Below are 19,819 nucleotides of genomic sequence, written 5' to 3'. Positions count from 1 at the left end.
CTACATGGTCCCCGTCAGGGCCAACTCTATCAAACTGAGAGGAGCTTTGTGACAGAACTTCAAAGATAAAAGGAGATGAATGCTGGGGCCACTATGGAGCAAGGAGGAGGCTTTACAATCTCTCCAAATGTGCCTATTTCAATAGAAAGCCATGCCCTTAGTTTCCAGGAATTTTGTGTTTGGGACTTGTGTTTCAGTGCTCGGGAAAGAATTCTATGTCATCCTTTTATGCTCTTACAGCAATCAGGTGGTACTCAAATGAGTTTAAAGCAATCTTTTTTTTTTTTTCCGTGTTTGTTCCCTCATTATAGTAAAGCTAATTCCAAGCCCTAAACAAAACTTGCACCAATTCTATCTTCAGGGGGGCTTCAGCTCCTGGAAACACCTGCTTCTGGTTTAAGCTGTGTTGGCAGAACCCAAAAAGAGGAAGAAAGGATGAAAGGGAGATACAAAGGGTGTCAGGGATAGGAGCTGGGGAAAAAAAGATTAATGAAGAAAAGCAGGAAAGGAGGTAGGCATGGAATTAATTTGCGAGGGGGAAGTAGGAGAGAACAGGGGTAGTGCTAGAGGAGAGTGTACTGAGTGTGAAAATATGACACTGATTAGTTTTTCTGAATTAGACTGCTTTTTTTTCTAAGCAGAGATCCAAACACAGAGATTGAAAGTTGATGTCTTTTGATTGGTGTTCCCTAATGGCATTGTCATTGGAATAAGGATATAAACTTGCACAGAAACGCCACAGAATGTGAAAACCCATTCACATTAAAACATTATATTTGATTATTTTTAAAATGAGCCATTTTGTTTGCATGCTTCTATTTATGAGGCACACCATCAAACCACCAAAATTGTCCATAAGCTGGTCTTCACTAAGCCATGTTCAGTTGCCAGCCCAGGAAAAGCACAAAGCCCTGCTTACCCGTGCTGTAAATGGCAATCTGTCATTTCCTGAACTGAATTTCATACAAAAGAGGAATAGTTCTTGTGTCAAGAAATAAACATTCTTATTAAATTCATTGTATTCTGGGGAGAAATTTTCAATTTTTGGCATCATTAATGTTGAAATGCCAAAAAAAAAAAAAAAAATGGTGACTAAATATTGGCTCAAAGCCATTTCCTGGAAATAAAACAAAACCAAACAAAAATTCTCTCTACTTAATGCCTGCTCAGGTAGTTTGCTTTGGGTGGTGGAAATATATCCAGAGATCAAGGAAGGGTTGGAAAGCATATTTTTCTTAAAATATCTGTTTATCCTTCAATGAGCAGAGAGTTTTAGAGTCTTTCAACTCCAAAGGGAATGCAAAAGCTGCTTGAAGGCTGCATTATTAAGGCTGGTGTTCGTGATAGGTGTCCATAATGCTGGCAGCAGCTGGCTGTGACGACTTCCATTCTATTCTGGAGATATCAGTACCGGGTTATAGATGAAGAAAGGGACTTAGAGTGAGATCATGGAACTGTGGTCTATTGTAGGCACAGAGGGTAGCGCGGATAGCTCAGTTATTCCTGGTCCCTTTGAGGCACCACCTTCCACCTCACCCTGAGAACCACAGAGCTCATGAAATAAAGAATCATCAACATGGTGGCAGAAGAAAGACATGTTCCAAATTATTTGACTGTGGTCATGTATTTTTTTTTTTTTTTTTTTTTTGACAGATCTCATGGTCTCATTAGAATTCCCTATAAATTTTCCTAAACTTTTCAGTGAAAGCTCCCTCACCCTGATTATCACAAAGAAAATCTAGAGGGTTTTTTTTTTTTCTTTCTGATTAGGAAGTAAATACAAGCAGTGGGACTTGAAGTAACCATGGCACACATTTAGCAGATAGTACACGGCTAAGTGCGTCCACACAAAATGACATGTCTGAAATGTGCACTGCCCATGAGCTGTGAATAAAACCATCACCTCAGGAGACGATGAAGAAATAGCATTTTATTTCTTTACAAATTTTAGCCAAGACATTAAATCACTCCATAGAAAAATTTAAAACAAGATACATAGTTGTGACCTTCATAACAGATGGAGTAGTTAGTACAATAGTGAAAACTGCCTGCTGGGATGTCAGGTTGCAGCATTTTGCCAGGCTTGATGAATGAAAAAGAAATTCCAACATTATTAATAGGGCAACTAACAAAGGCGCCTTGCCCTTAGACTCAATTTTTTTCATGAATAACCAAGAGAGATGAGTCGAATGGCCAAGTCTCCCCTAAATTTAGCTCCCTTTGCTGAATATATGATCAAATACATAGGATTTTTGCTTGACTGTTTGGTGATTTATTTATGTGGCTCAAAGAGTATGCAATAACCTTTTTACCTTGATCACCTCCACCCATATCGAGATGATCACCTCCAGTACTCTTAAAGATGCTGTTGTGTGACAATGGCTATAAACATATATCATTAAAGATCTCGCCTTAGACCCTCACAATGATACTTTCTGGGTCAAACATCATCCAAATAAATCCACAGTATAACCCACCACCACCCTGGAGAAGAGAAAGGGCAAAAGTTATGCCTTGCAAGACCAGCCTTAGCCCAGTGTTCTCATTGCCTCACCCAGTGTGGCTGACTGATCTCATCTACAGGAAAAAAGCAACTCATTTGTAAAACTATATGAAAGCTTTAACTCTGAGAGGCACCCCAGATAGGTAGATACAAGAAATTGGATTGAAAGGTTACCTCTGTCGTTGTTGCCCATGTGGCTCTGGCTTATCCTCTCTGTACTTCCATTTTCTCATCTTTGAAAGCAGAAGAATTTCATTTCCCCCCTTCTTAAGAAATAAAGATGCTCTGAAGACAATGAGAAAATGTAGCTGATTCTCCAGGAATGGAAGCCAATAAAATCACAGAATGGGGCTCAATGCATTCTTAAGGGTCCTTATATTGAGGAAAAAAGTAAAAGACTAGTGGTGATGTGGTTATGGATTTACTGTCCTAGAGCTGCTGCCAGCCTTGGCCAGTGGCTTCCCAGGGCTGGACTGGGTCTAGAGGTGTGAATGGGTCCCGGCCTGCTGAGCTGAACCTCTTCGCAGTCAGGCAGCCTATGCATGTCTGACAGAATCATCTCTCTGAGCTTTCTCCTCTTCCAAGAAGGGGCTGTTTGACCCCAGTTATTGATGGAAACCGCCAGAAGTCTCTATAGGAAAGGTGGTCTCATAGATCCTAACGACTATCTCATTGTGCTGTTATTATATCCCATGCCATTCCTAGTATCACAAGCAGTAGAAGAATTTCCTGTCTCTAAGATGCACTGAGCATTGACAAACAGGAAAGAAAAAACAACACAAATGGGGGAAAAATGCTCACTGAGAAGAGTTAGTATTTCAATCCCCATTTTTCATTCCAAATATTTGTTACTTTGATTTTGGAACTGGAATTGACTTGTCAAATGATCTATCAATATATACCCTTTTAACTTTAGCTGAGCTTAATTAACAGTTTTAGGGAAATGCCAGTTTTAGGAAAACGGCTTGAAGCTAAGCATTCTAAAAGAAAGGGCAGTGATTAAAACAGTTCCAGGAACAGGAATTAAGTTTAAAGATGAAATATAAGATCTGTTCATGAATTGTGACACAATTATTAAAAAAGGATATCCTAAGTGTAATGATACATGAACAGCATGAAGTACACTAACATATAAAATCATTTACTTCTGTTGTAGAGATAATTTTTCAGAGTAATGGAGATACTATTTTAGAAACAATTTAGATCAGTCAAATTATTCTTTCTCAATCATGGAAATAAACCAGTATGGTGCCTTCTAAGGAAAGCTCTTTGATAGTGAAATGTCACAAGGTTTCTTTGTTGGTAGATATATCTGCCAACCATTTGTTAAAAAAGCAGCTAAGTGATGAAATTTTCCATGCCTAGAAATTTGTAAGAAAGTCTTTAAACTAGGATAAACAAACTTGTAAAATAAGGAACTGCTATGCCAGATGAGGCAAACCTTGCAGACTGACCTGGGAGAATAAGTTCACTTGGTCCTGGGCAACTACAAGGCTCTCTGTCACTCATCAGAGACAGTAGTTTTCTAGATTTTGCCCCAAAGCATATGCAAATTAGTCTAGACTCGAAGGAAAGTCAAGTGAAATCACGCTGTAGTTAAGCAAGAAGTCAAAAATAAATGGAAACAATTCTCAGGATATAACGTATTCTCTCTGGCTAACCTTTCTTACCTTAAGAAGTGTGGCAAGGAATGATGGATGTTTAATTTGTCCACTAGGGATTCTTGCAGCTAAAAGGCACCTACCATTTTCTATGATGTGCAATACCACATAGTGTGTAAAGCTTGGGACGTATGAACATGACTTGTTTCATGACATCCCTGATAAGTATAACTCCCTTTCTGTAATCACTTTAAGCACTCAGGTTGTTAATCAGTTTTTTATGTACTATGCTTCATACAGGCATTAATGATTGATTCTGGTCCTCCCCCACACTGTATTTTTTATTTACCAAGTCTGGAATTTTGTTAAAGACAAGGAAATATTTTTTTCTACTTCCAGTTCTCTTAGAACAATTTTGACCTGGAAGATTTAATGATAATCATATTTTAATAGAAGGAAAAAGCATTTGGAAGGTATAGCCAAACCAAGGAAACACAAGGAAAGGAAGTGTTTTTCATGCATGTGTATGTGTTCAGTTTTAACATACCAGCTTTCCTACTAGTCTGCTGCTGCAGTAGAAGTAATTTGCCATGTGAAGGTTTATAGCCTGTCATGTAAAGGATATTTAGACTGAGAGAACTTTCTTCTCTTTGTGAGACCATTTAATTCATGTATGTGCTTTGCTTTTAAAGATGTCATCAATAAAGTTGGCGAAATGGGCAAAGCCATGGGAAAGGTGGTTCAACCTGAGCCTGATAGAGAATGAGGCATTTTAGGGGGTTAGAGCTACCCTTCCTTATGGCAGGGAACCCTGAGGATGAAGTCGGATAAGTCAAATATACGTGAGTGATTGTGTGTGCATTCTTAGCCCTTCAGTTCTTCATTTAGCCACCCATTATGCAGGTATGTCCCTACTTTAAGAAAATCATACAAACACCCCTGCCCCCAATTCTAAGTACAATAATTTAGTGGGTTATTTTAATTATTAAAAGCATCCTCATTTAATAGAATTTACTATTAGATTCTGTTAAATAGCAGACACTTTTAAAACATGTTTCAATTTAAGAAAAAAGAAATCTATTTTTGAACACCTTTTTGAAAGGCTATCTGTAAGAATCAGCCACATTCTGCCCTCATTGACATTTCAACCAGACTAGGCCATGGAACATTTTCTCAAGTCTAATTGCAACTGTCTAGATCCATAATGAAGCCTTTCCTGGATAACCTTTATGAATTACAGTAAGTAAAGCTCCCCTCTGAGCCACCGGCTATTCAATAAGCTTTTACCTTGGGAAGAGAGGTTATTAGAGGCCTATTGTCAGTGCATGTTCTTTTCTAGACTGAAACTTTTAGTTATACAGTGACTGTGAGTGATTCTTTTTTTTGTGATTTCAGGTTCTTGTCACTGTGGAAAGTGCATCTGTTCCACCCAGGAATGGTATATTTCAGGGGAACTCTGTGACTGTGATGACAGGGACTGCGACAAACATGACGGGCTCATTTGTACAGGTGCAGTACAGACCCATCTCTAACCATTCTAGGCCACAGTTTGCAATAAAGCTGAACTACACCTGCCACACAATGCTTGGGATTGAAGGACAGGAGAGCTTCCATGTAATCAAGGGCCATCTGTCAATACTGTGTACGGGGAGGTGGGCATTAGGGAAGAAGCACTAAAATTCTTCCCAGGCACAGAAGGATACAAAAGAATGAAGCCAAATTCTAGGATTGTTGGGAAACTTCCACAAAGTTATCTTTCCCCCAAACTCACACCTATGCATCTATATAGTGAAAAGAGGAAAGAATTATCTGGACAACCACTTTACTTTGAGCAAGGTGTAGGGAATAGACTACCTTTAAACAGGACCTAGGTGCCAGTAATTCAGAGATGGTTGAAGTGTTGGTTGTTTTCAGGGAATGGTGTGTATGTGTGTGTGTGTGTGTGTGTCAGGAATGGGGGGAATGTTATGAAAAGACTTAGCAGTATAAATAACTACTGGTATCCTAAGTTATTGAATCCTAATAACTGGTTGTAAAATACATTCACCTGAAAAGTTATAGGGGAAGTAGAGAAATGTGTATTTGTTCTTCCTCGGTTTCTAGCTGAAGATAAAGAGGAACTTCCGTGTGGGTTACTAAGCTAGACATTCACTTTATGAACCTCCTTAATATACAATGCTTTTCTTCTAGCTGTTTACTTGGTCTGCTTCATATTATGTCAAGCAGCCTTAATGTTTTTGTTTGTTTTTTTTTTAGTATTTATTCATGTCACAAATTGCTTGCTCTCTAAGGGAAAAAAGACAATATGCCTGGAAGCCCAGCTGGAGCTATACAGGAAAGTTACTTATTGATCAATACTGTTTAGAGGGTGGTACCAAATAGATGCCATTCATTGTTTGAAAGATCATATTTCTCTTGGTTGTTTAATAAAATGTAAAGAATGCTGTACAATGAAGAAATCTGTGGAAGATGAATGAAATGGTTTTTCTTATGAACAGTTATTGTTTATAATATATTTTAACTCAGTAAACTTTGATCATAATAATGACTTTCCGGTATATACTTTTTTTTCAGGGAATGGAATATGTAGCTGTGGAAACTGTGAATGCTGGGATGGATGGAATGGAAACGCTTGTGAAATCTGGCTTGGCACAGAATACCCTTAACAAATTCATGAGATAGGACTGGATTCTGATTTCTTTTTAGGCCATTAGAACATATAAATGAAATGAAAGCCATGTATAATCACCACTAGGGCAGGTCAAAGAGACTGTTGTATGTTTTTCTATTTTTGAATGCCTGAATGAAATCTGGGTACCCATTAGAAATGAGTTAAAGCAAACTGTGATGCAAATAACACCATGAAAAAATTTTTCTCTATAATTTCTATCAGTGGTTTCCAACTAGGGCAATTTTGCTCCTCAGAGGGCATTTTGGTAATGTCTGCAGACAATTTTGACTGTCACAACTTGAGGGATGGGGGAAAGGTGTGCTGCTGGCATCTAGGAGGTAGAGGCCAGGGATGCTGCTAAACATGTTATGATGCACAGGACAGCCCCACACAATGATAAATGATCTGACTTCAGATGTCAATAGTGATGAATTTGAGAAACCCTGAATTATATGGTCGTTAGAAATGCACATCCTTACACAAAAAATAGGAAAAGATATGTCCCTATGTAACATTACTGTTCATAACTTTCCATAATTTAATATCCCTCAAACTTTCCATATAAGGGCAATGAAGGCAAATACACAGGATGTGCAATTTAGGGGCGGGGGGCGAGGCAGAAGCCAGACCATTGGTGCTTTACAAGGGAAGACTGGTTATTTTTAGCCATTAAAACATTTGTCTAGTTTCACTTTAATCTCACAAAAGACAACTCTCTTAAGATGAAGAAGTTATGAAAAATGTACAATTTAACATTTTTAATAAATAGTGACATAAGCTGTTCACACTCTGTGTCAATATATATTTACCTACTGATAATTAACAAACAGAGAAAGAAATGGATTATTATTCAGGAATATCAATTTCAGGTAACTAAAGCTAAGGGATCACAATTGTAAAATTGGGCAGGGGTTACATGTACAAGAAATCTTATTTTTCACTATTTAAATAATTCCACAGTAACCTGGCCTTTTAGAAAAGACAATACCTAATTGGGTGTATGATGGACCTGAAATATGCGTTCATTTCCCTTATAAGACTCTTTTTCTAAGCATTATTTCTTATTGGAAAAGTAGGGTGATGCAAAGATGTCAAGCAAAGATATTGTGATAAAATGGCACCAATCTCAAAATCTCACTGATACGGCTTAAATAGTAATACAAATATTCAATCAGTGGTAGAAACCAAATATTTATTTTATTAATGGTGAATTTTGCTCTGTATGAAGTTCACATTGAATTATGAAAATGTACAATAATTGGGACTTTTAGTATGTATTTACAGTTAGATCTACTTACATATATTAGTTTAGGCAACCTTTAGAGTTTTTTAAAAACCCACTTTGTTTTCTAAATGTGAATTACATTTTGTAAAATCCTAGAATAATGTAGCAAATCATTTCCATATTGTGTATGATGAAAATTTTACTTGGAAATTTTATTTTAATGTTGTAAATATTCTAGTGTCATGGCTTGATGTTATAAATCAAATCACGAAAATAAGGGAAAAAATGCATCCACTGAGTTACTTAAAAATTTAATATTGAAAATCATTTTAAGAAAAAATTTAGCTGATCTTAAATTTTATAGTACTAATAATGTTCTCATACTTTAATAGATTTATAAAATTGTATCTCTATCCTGAGATTAAGGAATGCAACCATATTAGCTTTATCTCTATTACTGAGTATTTCAGTTGATAAATTGACACATCATTTTTGTAGAATGAGGGAAATATAAGTAGTCAAGAAATAACATAGATTATATTCTTTCCTCTTCTCTATCTAAACATTTTAAACCTCAAAAAACTTACTGAAATTGTTCAGTAGCAATTATGATGACCTATTGTTGATGCACAAACATTGGATTTCATTACATTATCTAGTTGTCATAAAACAAATGACATTCAAGTTCCTCCTTTGCAGGGCTCAGCTATTAACTATAAGATACTAAATATTTTAGACTTTGTGGACCATGTTCTCTCTGTAGCAAAGTCTTCTTTGTGCATTTGATTGTTTGTTTAATACTTTAAAAATGTTAAAAAAAAAAACTCATTCTGAGTTGCCAGGCCATATAACAACTTATTGGTGACTGAATTTGGCCTGCTGTTCGACAGCTGCTTGCTAACCTCTGGCCCACTGAAACTGCCCTTATTAATATCCTAGGCCTTTTCACATAACCTCAGGGATATCTTATTTTTCTTATAATTCTCTAAGTGTTCTCATTCTTGTCATTAACAGCAACAACAAAAATGGTGCTCTTTTTATATTTTCATATAAGAAAAATGTCAAAGTTCAAAAAGAGCTTTATCCAAATTTTTGACAAAATTGAAAATCCATTACAGTCAGCTACATTCTGGGGTTTATTTTATTACAAATCATAGAACCAAAACTGGATCATAGCCTATGTCACATGGTACCTAACCCCCAATGAAGGCTTTTCCTTTTAAAACAACAGAAATTTTTCTTTTCACTTCTTCCTATAAAATTTGTGTATGTCTGTATGTGATTTTTGACTCTAGCAATGCAAGCATCAATAGATCTATTAAGAAGTGACTTAATTTACACATTTAAATTAGAAAAATAAAATAAACATAGTTACATGTAAAGACATAAATTCCATCCTTCTTAAATGTGACTTTGACTTTTGATTCCATTACTAAGGCAGAAACCCACGGTAAAAAAAAAAAAAAAAAAAAAAAGAAAAGAAACTGCAGGGCAAGAACAAGGTTGAAAGGGATGGGGGAAAAACATGCTGATGAAATTGTCATGTTAGTGTTTTTATTAAGTTACAGTGGGATTATGTCAATTGGGAAGGATGTAACAAGTTTCAGGTGCTGTTAATACTAATCCTGCTAGTTTGGCATACCATCATAGAGAAATCCTTCCACAAGGACCTCTGAATAAATTTAACTAAGGCCTCAAAGCATAGGAGGGAAGCCACATCATTATACCCCATTGTCTTTCTGGCCTTGTTGAGCTCATCTAGATTCCAGAAGCACAGTGGAAGGAATAGTCTCCGACACCTCAAATGCAAACACAATCTCTGCCAGTAGACATCAGAATTAGAACAAATAATAAAGACAACAAAGGAAAAAAAAAATCATAACTAAAATATAACTCAGCTTTGATTCAACTATCAAAACTTCTTTGGAATCCTGTTCGGTGTTCAAGAGAGTAAACAAGTCCAGTGTATCACCTTGTAAACTAAGAAACCTAAATTATGAAATGTATTTTACGCTTAAGTACCACAATTTACATCCTCAATTTTATACTTTGCATTTTGGAAAACAATTGAGCGCTTAGCTCAATAGCTTTCCCTGGATATAGCCTTATTCTGAAATAAAATTGAAAATCATTCTCAATTATTTTCTCTTTAAAACTGGATTTCTTAGTCTAGTCTCTCCTTCTTGGGGAGGTATTAATGATATTTGTGATATTAGGGAGAAAACTTTAAATGAATTGGTACATGTCTAACTTAAAGAACATGCAAACAAGAAGTTTTTTCATTTTCATTTTCATTTTTCTTTTAAGAATACCAAATCTGATACTGGTTACCCTTAAAAACAGACTACTGCTTTGGGCCTTAATTAAGCACATGGCTAAGTGTGAGAAAGAAACTGCTTACTGTCCAAGAGGCAAACACCCAGAAGGACAGGAGCAGGAGTCATTTGGGCCCATTGTGGATCTCTTTAAGCCATCCCCACAGTAAAACTCTGGATGAGGAAACAATTCACTACTGCATCTCTAAATTGTCCAGGATTTGAAATGACATGATGCTCAGTTCCATTTTACTCTTTTAAGGAAGGTAGACCATTTGCATCTCTTCTACAATTTTTTCAAATCAAGTTTTAGCAAAACGTTTTCAAAAGCAAACTAATTAGAAAACAAAAATGGGGCCATGAGATACATCAGAACAATTAATATTTCTGAGCATTGTTGAGGGACTGGGCAAAGCAATCAGCTACCAAAGGGAATCAGTAGAACTGATCCTCCCACACTAGACATGCATGCAAAAGGAAAGGGATATTATAGAGACTCAATACAATTGATGACACATGTACATGGAGGTACAAAACACATAGTCTGTAAATACAAATGAATTCCATCAGATTTACTATACAGAACATCAATAGTGACGGATTGCACTTAATAACAATAAGCTTAATTTTTGACGGAAAACAATGGTGAAGTCTTATCCCGGAAAAAAAGCGAGAGAGGTATCATCAAATAGCTAAAATTTTCTTTGGCATGGAAAAGGGGGAATTGAGTTTGCCAACTTATTTACATAACATTTCTCTATATTCGTGGGTGTTGCAATGCCATTTTGTTACATAAAATTGATTGATGTTTTTAAATATGCCTTCATATAAATATTTTATTCAATATGTTGTATTTGTGAATACAAGTGATATTAAACACAGAAACTGTACAATGCAGACAAACTCTTCACATATATGTATGTAAATTTAGTAATACATACCAACAGTTCTTGATACACAGGTTCTACTACATGCAGTTCATCAGTGTTGTCTTCTTCCCATGCAACAGATGAGACCAGACACAAAATAAATGATCTAATTAAATTACAAATAACAAGGACCCCTCTGCAATATGTCTAAACACATATTAGAAGAAAGTATTTTGACATCCGTTCGTAGGGATAAATGCCTTTTAGACGACCTATATAAAAAAACAAAACAGAGGTGCACATTTACATAAATCTCAGCCATTTACAAAAATAAATCTTAACTTAATTTTAACAAACAAAACAGACTTGCAAGGGAAAATGGAACCAGCAAGAAGACTGATTATTGCAAACAAAGAGACGGGATCATTTGATAGGGCTGTGTGTCTCTGTTTGTGTATGTGTGTGTGCATGTGCAGTATAAGCCCATCTATTTAGAATTTCAAGTTAAATTGTTCATATTTGGCCACATATTATGGGAGATATGTCTTCCCTAAATAATTGGTTAATGAAATCCATCTCATGTATTTTGACGTACCCTGCTTAAAACAATAGGCTTTAAAATGGAGTAACAAGAAATCAAGAATTGTCAAAGGAATCATTTTGTGTATTTGTCATTAAGCATTATCAATAATAAATCTACTCAAACATTATGCTAACTTTTTATTTATTAAAATGGAATCCAATATGAAAATGAAATAAGCATAAACAGTTAAGTATATACTAAATCTTTAATCAGCTAAGCAGGCCAAAATTTGTAAATGCTGGGCAAGGGCTGTCATGGAGATTTATGAAAGCAGTGACAAAATAATTTCCTGGTAAATACAGTGCAGGTGGGGAAAAGTGATGACTGGGTCATCCTTCTACATGAAAATAATAACAAGAGGCCAGTACATTGATCCCACATATAGTTTTCCATAAATGAGGTTCAGTTTGGTCTTAATTTACTCTTCTGAGAAGAAAACATTGAATTTTATTAAGTATACACAGAATTAACAAATATATTTCCCAGCAGTTTAGTATTAAATATTTTGAAACTCTTTATCTCCAAAAGTGAACATTCTGCATGGTATCTTCACTGTGTAGTCAACTATTCACGGCCTTTCTTAGTTGTCTTCACTAAGCTCAGAGGTCGGCAGTATTAAAGAGAAAATTAAGAAAGTAAATTAAAACAAAAGGAAATAAATTGAATGGACCAAATACCTGATGTTTGAATATGTTGATTTGCCTTTAAAATTTTTTTTTTAATCTATAGTAATTCAACAGACTGTTTTCTGAGATCATGGCAAGGCACCTCTAACCCAGTCACTGGGCAACAGGGGCCCCAAAGGGCTGAGTTAGCGGTATGTACTGGTGAAATACACAGTACCGGACTCAGCATGCTGAGCTAAAAAAAATACTTTTTTCCTAATATGCCCAGTTTAAAAACTTGTCATTAAACACCAAAAATATTAAAGTCTAATTTATAACTAACGTTTGCATTGCTGCTGCAGAAAAGAACACAACAGCCGCCTTGCCCATGCGCTGCTGAGTATGAGTGGAACGCAGCCAAACCAGGGATGGCATTGAGTTCAGTTCGTTAAAAACAGGAAGGAGTATGTCTGAAATGGATTTAGGTAGCACAATTCTTGTAGGTTGTGATTATTGGGTTTTCTGTCTTTTTTTTTTTTTTTTTTTTTCTCCCAAATGAGGATTAGTTGATGAAAAATGAACCTTAATCAGGCCTACAAGGCCTACAGAGTTCTTTGGACCCACTTTCCCAAAAACCAGTGGGTCTTGCTCGCTGGGCAAGGCAAATGTTACCATTACCAGTAAGCTTGTGATATGTATAAAACACACACACACAAAGAAACTTTAGGGGATGCCAAACACGTATCAGAGAGAGAGCTTCCCATGGATTGTGTTTGACCCATTTCCCACCCCAGCCATGCCAACCTTGGGCACATTATCTGCTACTGGATAAGCGTATATGTGTGTTTAATCGATAGTGTGAGCCAGAGACAACAATATTAATCTTTATAGGTGTGACTTGTAATAATAGGTTTAGAAGGCTTCCTGATTCCCTGATTGCTCTCCAACCTAAGCCAACTGCAACATTTAAGATTTAGAGGACACAATCCCTGCAAAAGGTCACAGACAGGGGAGCGAGCAGCCCTGTAAAAATGGGAAAAAGAGAAATCCATAATAGCACAGGTTTACAGCGTCTAACTAGAAATTACTCAATATTAGTTGTATGCTACAAAACTGAACTTAAACACATGGATTTCGCTGAAACAGGACTCAAAAATGATTATGGGCAACTGTCAGCAGGCAAGGTATCAAGTGTACTTGTGAAGTATGTCATTCACATGAAGTGTCACAGTCACAGAAAAGATATTAAAAAGGCATTCCATATCTGGTAGGGCATTCCATGGTCTGAGTTTAGCTGGTTATCCAGGTGTCTTCTTGTTGTGGGGGGTGCAACAGGTTGAGATTTATCCACTTGCAACAAGGAAGTTCTGAGACAGCAAAGAGCAAGCATTTGCTTACTTCCAGCTGCTCCTCAGCCACAGGAGCAGGAATGTCTGGTAAGGATAAATCACTCAACTGTGCTCAGGACGAATAAGTCACAACACCTGTGAAGATCTGGCTATGTTGTCTTACTCTTGCTCACTGGTTTGCCTCCATTCATTATTGCAGACGCACTTGTGCTTTTACTTGGGGTCACCCCAGGCTTCGGGACTGTTTCTCCAACATCGTGCAAAGATGGTTCTCGGTACATGGCAACTAGTTACAGGAAGGAAGGCGTGAAGAAAGAAGGAAAAGGAAACATTATTTGGTTAGATTCAAGAATGGCCTATCAGTACACACAGAAACATCCATAGTGTGACCATTCCTGTTTTATCTGAAATAAAGAAATTCTGTTGAGAGGGAATTCCTGTTTTAAAGCAGTAATTTCTAGCCCACAAGCAGAAAACATTACTTCCTCCACGTTCTTTGGCATATCAAGCTGATAGATTTACAAGGCTGTGCAAGATTTTGTCTAGAAGAGAGGGTTTAAATAGGAGCCATGGCCTCTCTGTGGGCTTATGATATCTAACACACAAAGACCCACCGAAGCTATATCAGAATGGCAAGTGTTTAACCAATTCCTCCTTGCACTGCAGTGAAAACTCAGACTTCCCTTCTGCTGCACACTAATATTGACACTTGAGCCACTGATTCCAATTAAACTTTTTGACTAGGTGTTCACACTGTAGATCATTAAATTATTTTTCTCTAAAGAGGTTCAAAGGCAACATGGTGACATTAGTAACAACTTCAAGGCTATCCAAAGCATACCAAAGAACTCGCTTTCCTTCAGCCAGGCCTTCTGCTGGTCACTGTTTAGATTTCCTCTCCCATAATCACGGAAAGAGACCCTTAACCCACTGAAAGCAACTGTGTGGCATTTTATATTTTTTATGCTTCGTTTTTTAATAAATCCATACAATTCTAAGAATTGATGCCATATAAGACATAAGCACAGTATAGCAAGAGGGCATCTGAGACTGATGTCTGAGTAAGCACTGAGGAGTTGTCTGAATAATACCTGGTGACATAATTAATCACAATTGTTCATGTGGCTTTTTAGAAAATGATTCTAGGAAACCCTAGGAAAGGACATTCAAGAGTGACCGATGCTTGAGGAAAACTAGCTGAGTTAAAGTCATCTGCCATATGGAATATGCATGAATTAGAGCTGCCCAACTTGCTTTTTAGGTTTTGAAAACTTAAAGATATTTTACGAAGAACCCTTATATTTAGTTAAGATGGATTATTATAAGCATTCTCTCTGATCAAAGCAATAGAATTTTACCTTTTGCATCAATGCATCCTGTGATTTTTCAGCAGTACACGTATTTGAAAATAAATATTGAAAGTGAATATGTACACAGGGCTATATTAAATTACTTAGCAAGGTAGTAAAAGGGAATAATCGATATCTATGAAGGCTATTCCAATATTGCACTCCCACTATTCATTAAATTAGAAGGAAATAGAATCAAATAACTGACCTGGATTGTCTACACTGTGAAGTTGTTTAAGAGATATGGATGCCTTAGAGCATCAATAATTAATCAATTACCTAATTTGTTGTATCATTTCCAATGATATAATTTATATTCTTTGTGAGTAGTGAAAGTTTGAAATTAAATGTCTTCTGTCAAGTATTCTATGTGCTAATCACTGTCATTAGAGTACACTTAATTGTGTTTAGAGTACTTCTATCTGCTAATTATTTGAAAACACAGTGAAAATATTGTTTCCGTCTCCTCATGCATACATACACATACATATACTACAGCTCAACGTATGACTAAAATACAAGTGATATCCTTGTACCACACCTTTAGAGTCTGAAATATACAAAATATACAGGATATCCTGTCTGCAGGATATGGAAAATAGTTGATTTCTAAACTTTGTTTCAGTCGTGTGATATAAGGTCCTGATGGTACTTTTGGTTTTCATTATTTTCATGCAGCTAAGAGTAAGGTTTTAGAAACATAGCCAATTCTTAACTGCCAATGTTCAAAATGAAAATAGAAAGTGGCAAAGAGAGTTGGCAAATAAACCAAGATCTTTGTAGAACCGCTATGTACCAAGTTTTCTTTTCAATTTTCATTTGCGTTTCAATATTGGTGGACTGTGGTCTCAAAATTTATTTATGAAGTCAAATCATGGATGTGTTATTTAGGAAGAACAAAGAAACCCTCTAATTTCTTCCTACTCTAATTTTCCTTATGACCTACCATATAATGATAATTAATCCACTCATATTTCAAACTCTGGCATAATCTATCTATTCCTACATGGATCTTGCTGGCTAATTGTTTCAATGAATTTAGCTAGAGGCAAATTTAATTAAAGTGTAAATCAACGTCATCGACATTATATAGATGGGATTAACCAACTAGTGTGGTTTTCCAAATAGACAAAGCAAGAAAAATATACACTCAGGAATAAGAATTAACTGTCCAAAACTTAACATTATCTTATTCCTATATGGAAGAATAAATAAATAATCTTATTTTAAAATAGATAACATAGATAAAATTTAAAATAAATAAAATAGATAAAATTATTTTATTCCTATATAGAAGAATATGGATGATAAAAACCAATATGTATTTTCTCTTAATGACCAAAATTTTCTTGCAGAAACAAACAAAAAAATGAAAATAGAACTGTCTGAGCTAGTTTAGATAAAAAGTTTATTCAGTTATTGTGGATTTCACTTTCTGCAACAAAGTAAACAAAAGTATTAGAATAGAAAACACTCTTGAAAGCCTCAAAATCAATTCTTTATAGTTCTCAAACAAATGTTACATAGATAAAAGTACATTACACTTCTTGAAGAATCATTGATGAGAAAGTTTTGTTTTTAATTAACAAAACTTTTCTAAACCACTCTCCAATAATCTGATCAACGTAAATGTAAACCTCCCGTGTCTACATGTGAATGCATATAAATTATTTTTAGCATAAGCAGGTAGTGCCACAACTGAATATGGCAAACAAATATGTAGGTTGGAAGGGAGGTGTGTAACATCAATAAGTTCCTTAACGGTCAAGTTATTATTCCTTCATTTCTACAGTTTTAATAATTCACAAGTATGTGAGTTATTTTCACCTGGCTAACATCAAAATAGGCAAATACTTTCAATTTTGTAATACTGAAAACTTTTTCTGATATGTCTATCATCACAGATTTGTAAATATTACCACAGGTTTTAAAAAATTTAAATTAATTACAATTATTTCAGAGCTACAGTGGTTGGGACAATGAGGATTTGAGAGCAGAGAGGAAGTTTTTTCTGTATTTAAAATCTTTTATTATATTTCATATTTAAATTTTTTAGTTTGGTCTATTTTTATTTAATCAAAACTTAATTTTAAGATATTAGACAGTAAAGTGCATAAACTGTACAAATTTTAAATGCACAGCTTAAGGAGACGCTTATGCAACCAGCACCAATCATGATAAAGGACATTTTCAGCATTCCGTGATGGTCCCTGACAAAGTTGTCTGTGTGAAAGATAAAACTTATAATAAATATGATAAATATAGAGGGCACATAACACTCACCTTCCAATGGCTTGGGTAGAAAATGAGCTGCTGGTTTTGTTTTCTTTACTCTGTTTCCTTTCATAACTTGCCCTTCCTTATTCAATCCCAAAAACCAGGCTCTACCAGATTCCTGTTGTCTGTACAGCATGGATGAGTAGATAACATAATAGTTTTCAAAAACAGATTCTTTAAACTTGCATTCAGGGGTAAAAAGTTCCTGTCAGGAGAAAAGAATGAAAAGAAAGTTAGAGGAAGGCATTAGTCTAGAAACTCATCCACTGTTGGTGAATGAACCAGGACTTTGAAAGGGATGGTCAGACATACCTCTTTCTACACACAGTGATTGTGGGTACCTTTTTTTTCATATACAGTGAACAGAGAAGAATTTGTTACTTTGGGACATATATATAGGCAAAATGTATGAATGTCCTTTAATAAGAAAATAGAGTAAATGACAAATTTTTAATAGTATTCACTTGAGTGGAATGCAATCAACTGAACTATAAAGTGTGCATTAAAGTGCTCTCTATTCGAGTTTAAAACTTTCCATAGGAATAAGTGCATGACATATTGACATTTGATACTTGTTAACTAAATCACTGATATTATAGATAAATCATTTTACCCATGAAGAACCAAACAGAAACCTCAAAGTAAAACCATGATAATCAGCGGGCTTACAGACTAGCCACTCAGAGCTACTATTGTAGAATCAGCTGAGGCCAGGCGTCATGTTAGCTGGTTGTGACAGGAACTAAAAATAATTACCTAATGCCAAGGTTGAGGGCTTATTGACAACCTGACTGTAAAGCACACAGCATTTTGGAAACAGTAAAATGTATTAGATATCATCAGACTCAATGCAGTGATCTTCATTGATTGATGAATAGCACAAAGCTTACTATTTTATGATTATTTAATAATAACGTAAGTGATCATAGATGACTTTCATGTACTTCTAAAAATTCATATTTTGGGATGGATAATACCAGGATTATTAATAAGGATAAATTCATAAGGTGCAACCTACATATGCATTTCTGTTAGCTCCTTATGAAAAAAAATCATTAGAAAACCCAACCTTCCCAGTTATAGACCATGGAAGCCCTTTAACTAGTTTTTGTGACTGTGTTAAATAAGGTCAAAACTATTCTATTCTATAGGCTTTCTATATGGATGCAAAGAGAGTTTTGTCATTGATCTTTAAAAATTCATCACTGTGCTTGCCAAAATATACCCAAATTTTCTTTTCACCTGAATAGATTTTATGACTGGAGAAAACAATTGCTTTTCTTTTTCTTGTCAGACAATTACTTACTACACACATTCTGAAAAACACGGACTCCTTAGGAGTTAAAAATTAAAATCTCTGAGAGTTGAAGTTGTGCTAACTGTAGTACGGAATGTGACATTATTGTGTGTAGAAACTTTTTTAAATATATTTTCCATATTGTGTGTTATCAAATGGTGTCTATTGTAAGACACAATTATTTATTTACTTATTTATTTAATTTTTTATAGGTTTGTAGGTTTTTAGAAAGATCATGCTGAAAACACAGAGTTCCCATATACCCACCCCTGTTTTTGCCATTTTGCTTCCCTGTGGGACTTTTGTTACAATTAATGAGGGAATACTACTATAATAGTACTATTAACTATACTCCAGAGTTTACATTAGAGTTCATTGCTTGTGTTTTACAGCCCTGTGGAATTTTTTTTAATTAATTTTTATTCTAGCAACATAAATACTACCTAAAATTTCCCCTTTTAACCACATTCAGATATATAATTCAGTGGTGTTGATTACATTCACAATATTGTGTTACCATCACACAATTTATTCAGCATGCCCCAGAAACTCTAATTCACTGAGAATTAATAGCTTTGCAAAAGGAACATGTTTTATTAGTGAGAAAGATGACAGAGATACTAGTAGGTAGTAGCTCTGAGTGGCTCGTTTCTGGGCAAGCTGATTGTCTTTACTTTGAGGTTTCAGTTTGTTTCTTCATGGGTAAAATGTATCATCTATAATATCAGTGATTAATCTGTTGAGATTAAAATAACCCCCCATGCCCCACCTTAAACTCCATGCCTCACCCTCCGCACCAAGGAATTTATTTAGAGCTGAATTTCATTTAGATGATGCTACCTCAGGTTTGCATAAGATCTCACCCAAATAAGTGCTCTGGCCTTCCTCTGTGTTTTATTTCTCCAAATGCCCCCTATTAGCTCTCCGACTAATAAATGACAGTTCTGCTAAGTCAATCTCCAGGTCATGGCTCAGAGGAAAGACTGATAAAATGGTACAGGTTCACAAATTTTTGGTGAAGATAAGGAAATGGAATTCTATCATATGACTTATCTCCAAAAAGTTTAATAAATTTAACATACTGGTTGAAACTACACCTTCTAGGACAAAGAGATAAGACGTTGGTTACTCATTATGGAGCACAGTGTAATATAAACCATAACTGAGACTTGTTG

At 35.5% G+C, this 19,819-nt stretch overlaps 2 protein-coding genes across 3 annotated transcripts in view; one reads left to right on the top strand and one right to left on the bottom strand.

The window, feature by feature from the left end:
- The window catches only part of ITGBL1 (integrin subunit beta like 1), a 252,793-nt gene extending 244,666 nt beyond the window's left edge, over window positions 1–8,127 (top strand). Inside the window, exons 10-11 of the mRNA XM_037800214.1 lie at window positions 5,500–5,613; window positions 6,679–8,127. Of these exons, the coding sequence (XP_037656142.1) occupies window positions 5,500–5,613; window positions 6,679–6,770 (206 nt within the window). The 3' untranslated portion in view covers window positions 6,771–8,127. The remainder of the gene's footprint in view (window positions 1–5,499; window positions 5,614–6,678) is intronic.
- A 4,742-nt stretch (window positions 8,128–12,869) lies between these two features.
- Window positions 12,870–19,819, bottom strand: part of FGF14 (fibroblast growth factor 14) — a 686,839-nt gene continuing 679,889 nt past the window's right edge. For both annotated transcript variants that reach the window (XM_037800215.1, XM_037800216.1), the window contains exons 4-5: window positions 17,354–17,552; window positions 12,870–14,007 (exon numbers count right to left, since the gene is read on the bottom strand). In XM_037800215.1, coding sequence (XP_037656143.1) covers window positions 13,871–14,007; window positions 17,354–17,552 — 336 coding nt within the window. In that variant the 3' untranslated portion in view covers window positions 12,870–13,870. The remainder of the gene's footprint in view (window positions 14,008–17,353; window positions 17,553–19,819) is intronic.

The sequence above is a fragment of the Choloepus didactylus genome, chromosome 12 (genome assembly GCF_015220235.1).
Source record: "Choloepus didactylus isolate mChoDid1 chromosome 12, mChoDid1.pri, whole genome shotgun sequence".
NCBI classification, from domain to species: Eukaryota; Metazoa; Chordata; class Mammalia; order Pilosa; family Megalonychidae; genus Choloepus; species Choloepus didactylus.
The sequence above is the reverse complement of the archived record's forward strand: the minus strand, read 5'-3'. Positions and strand labels throughout refer to the sequence as shown.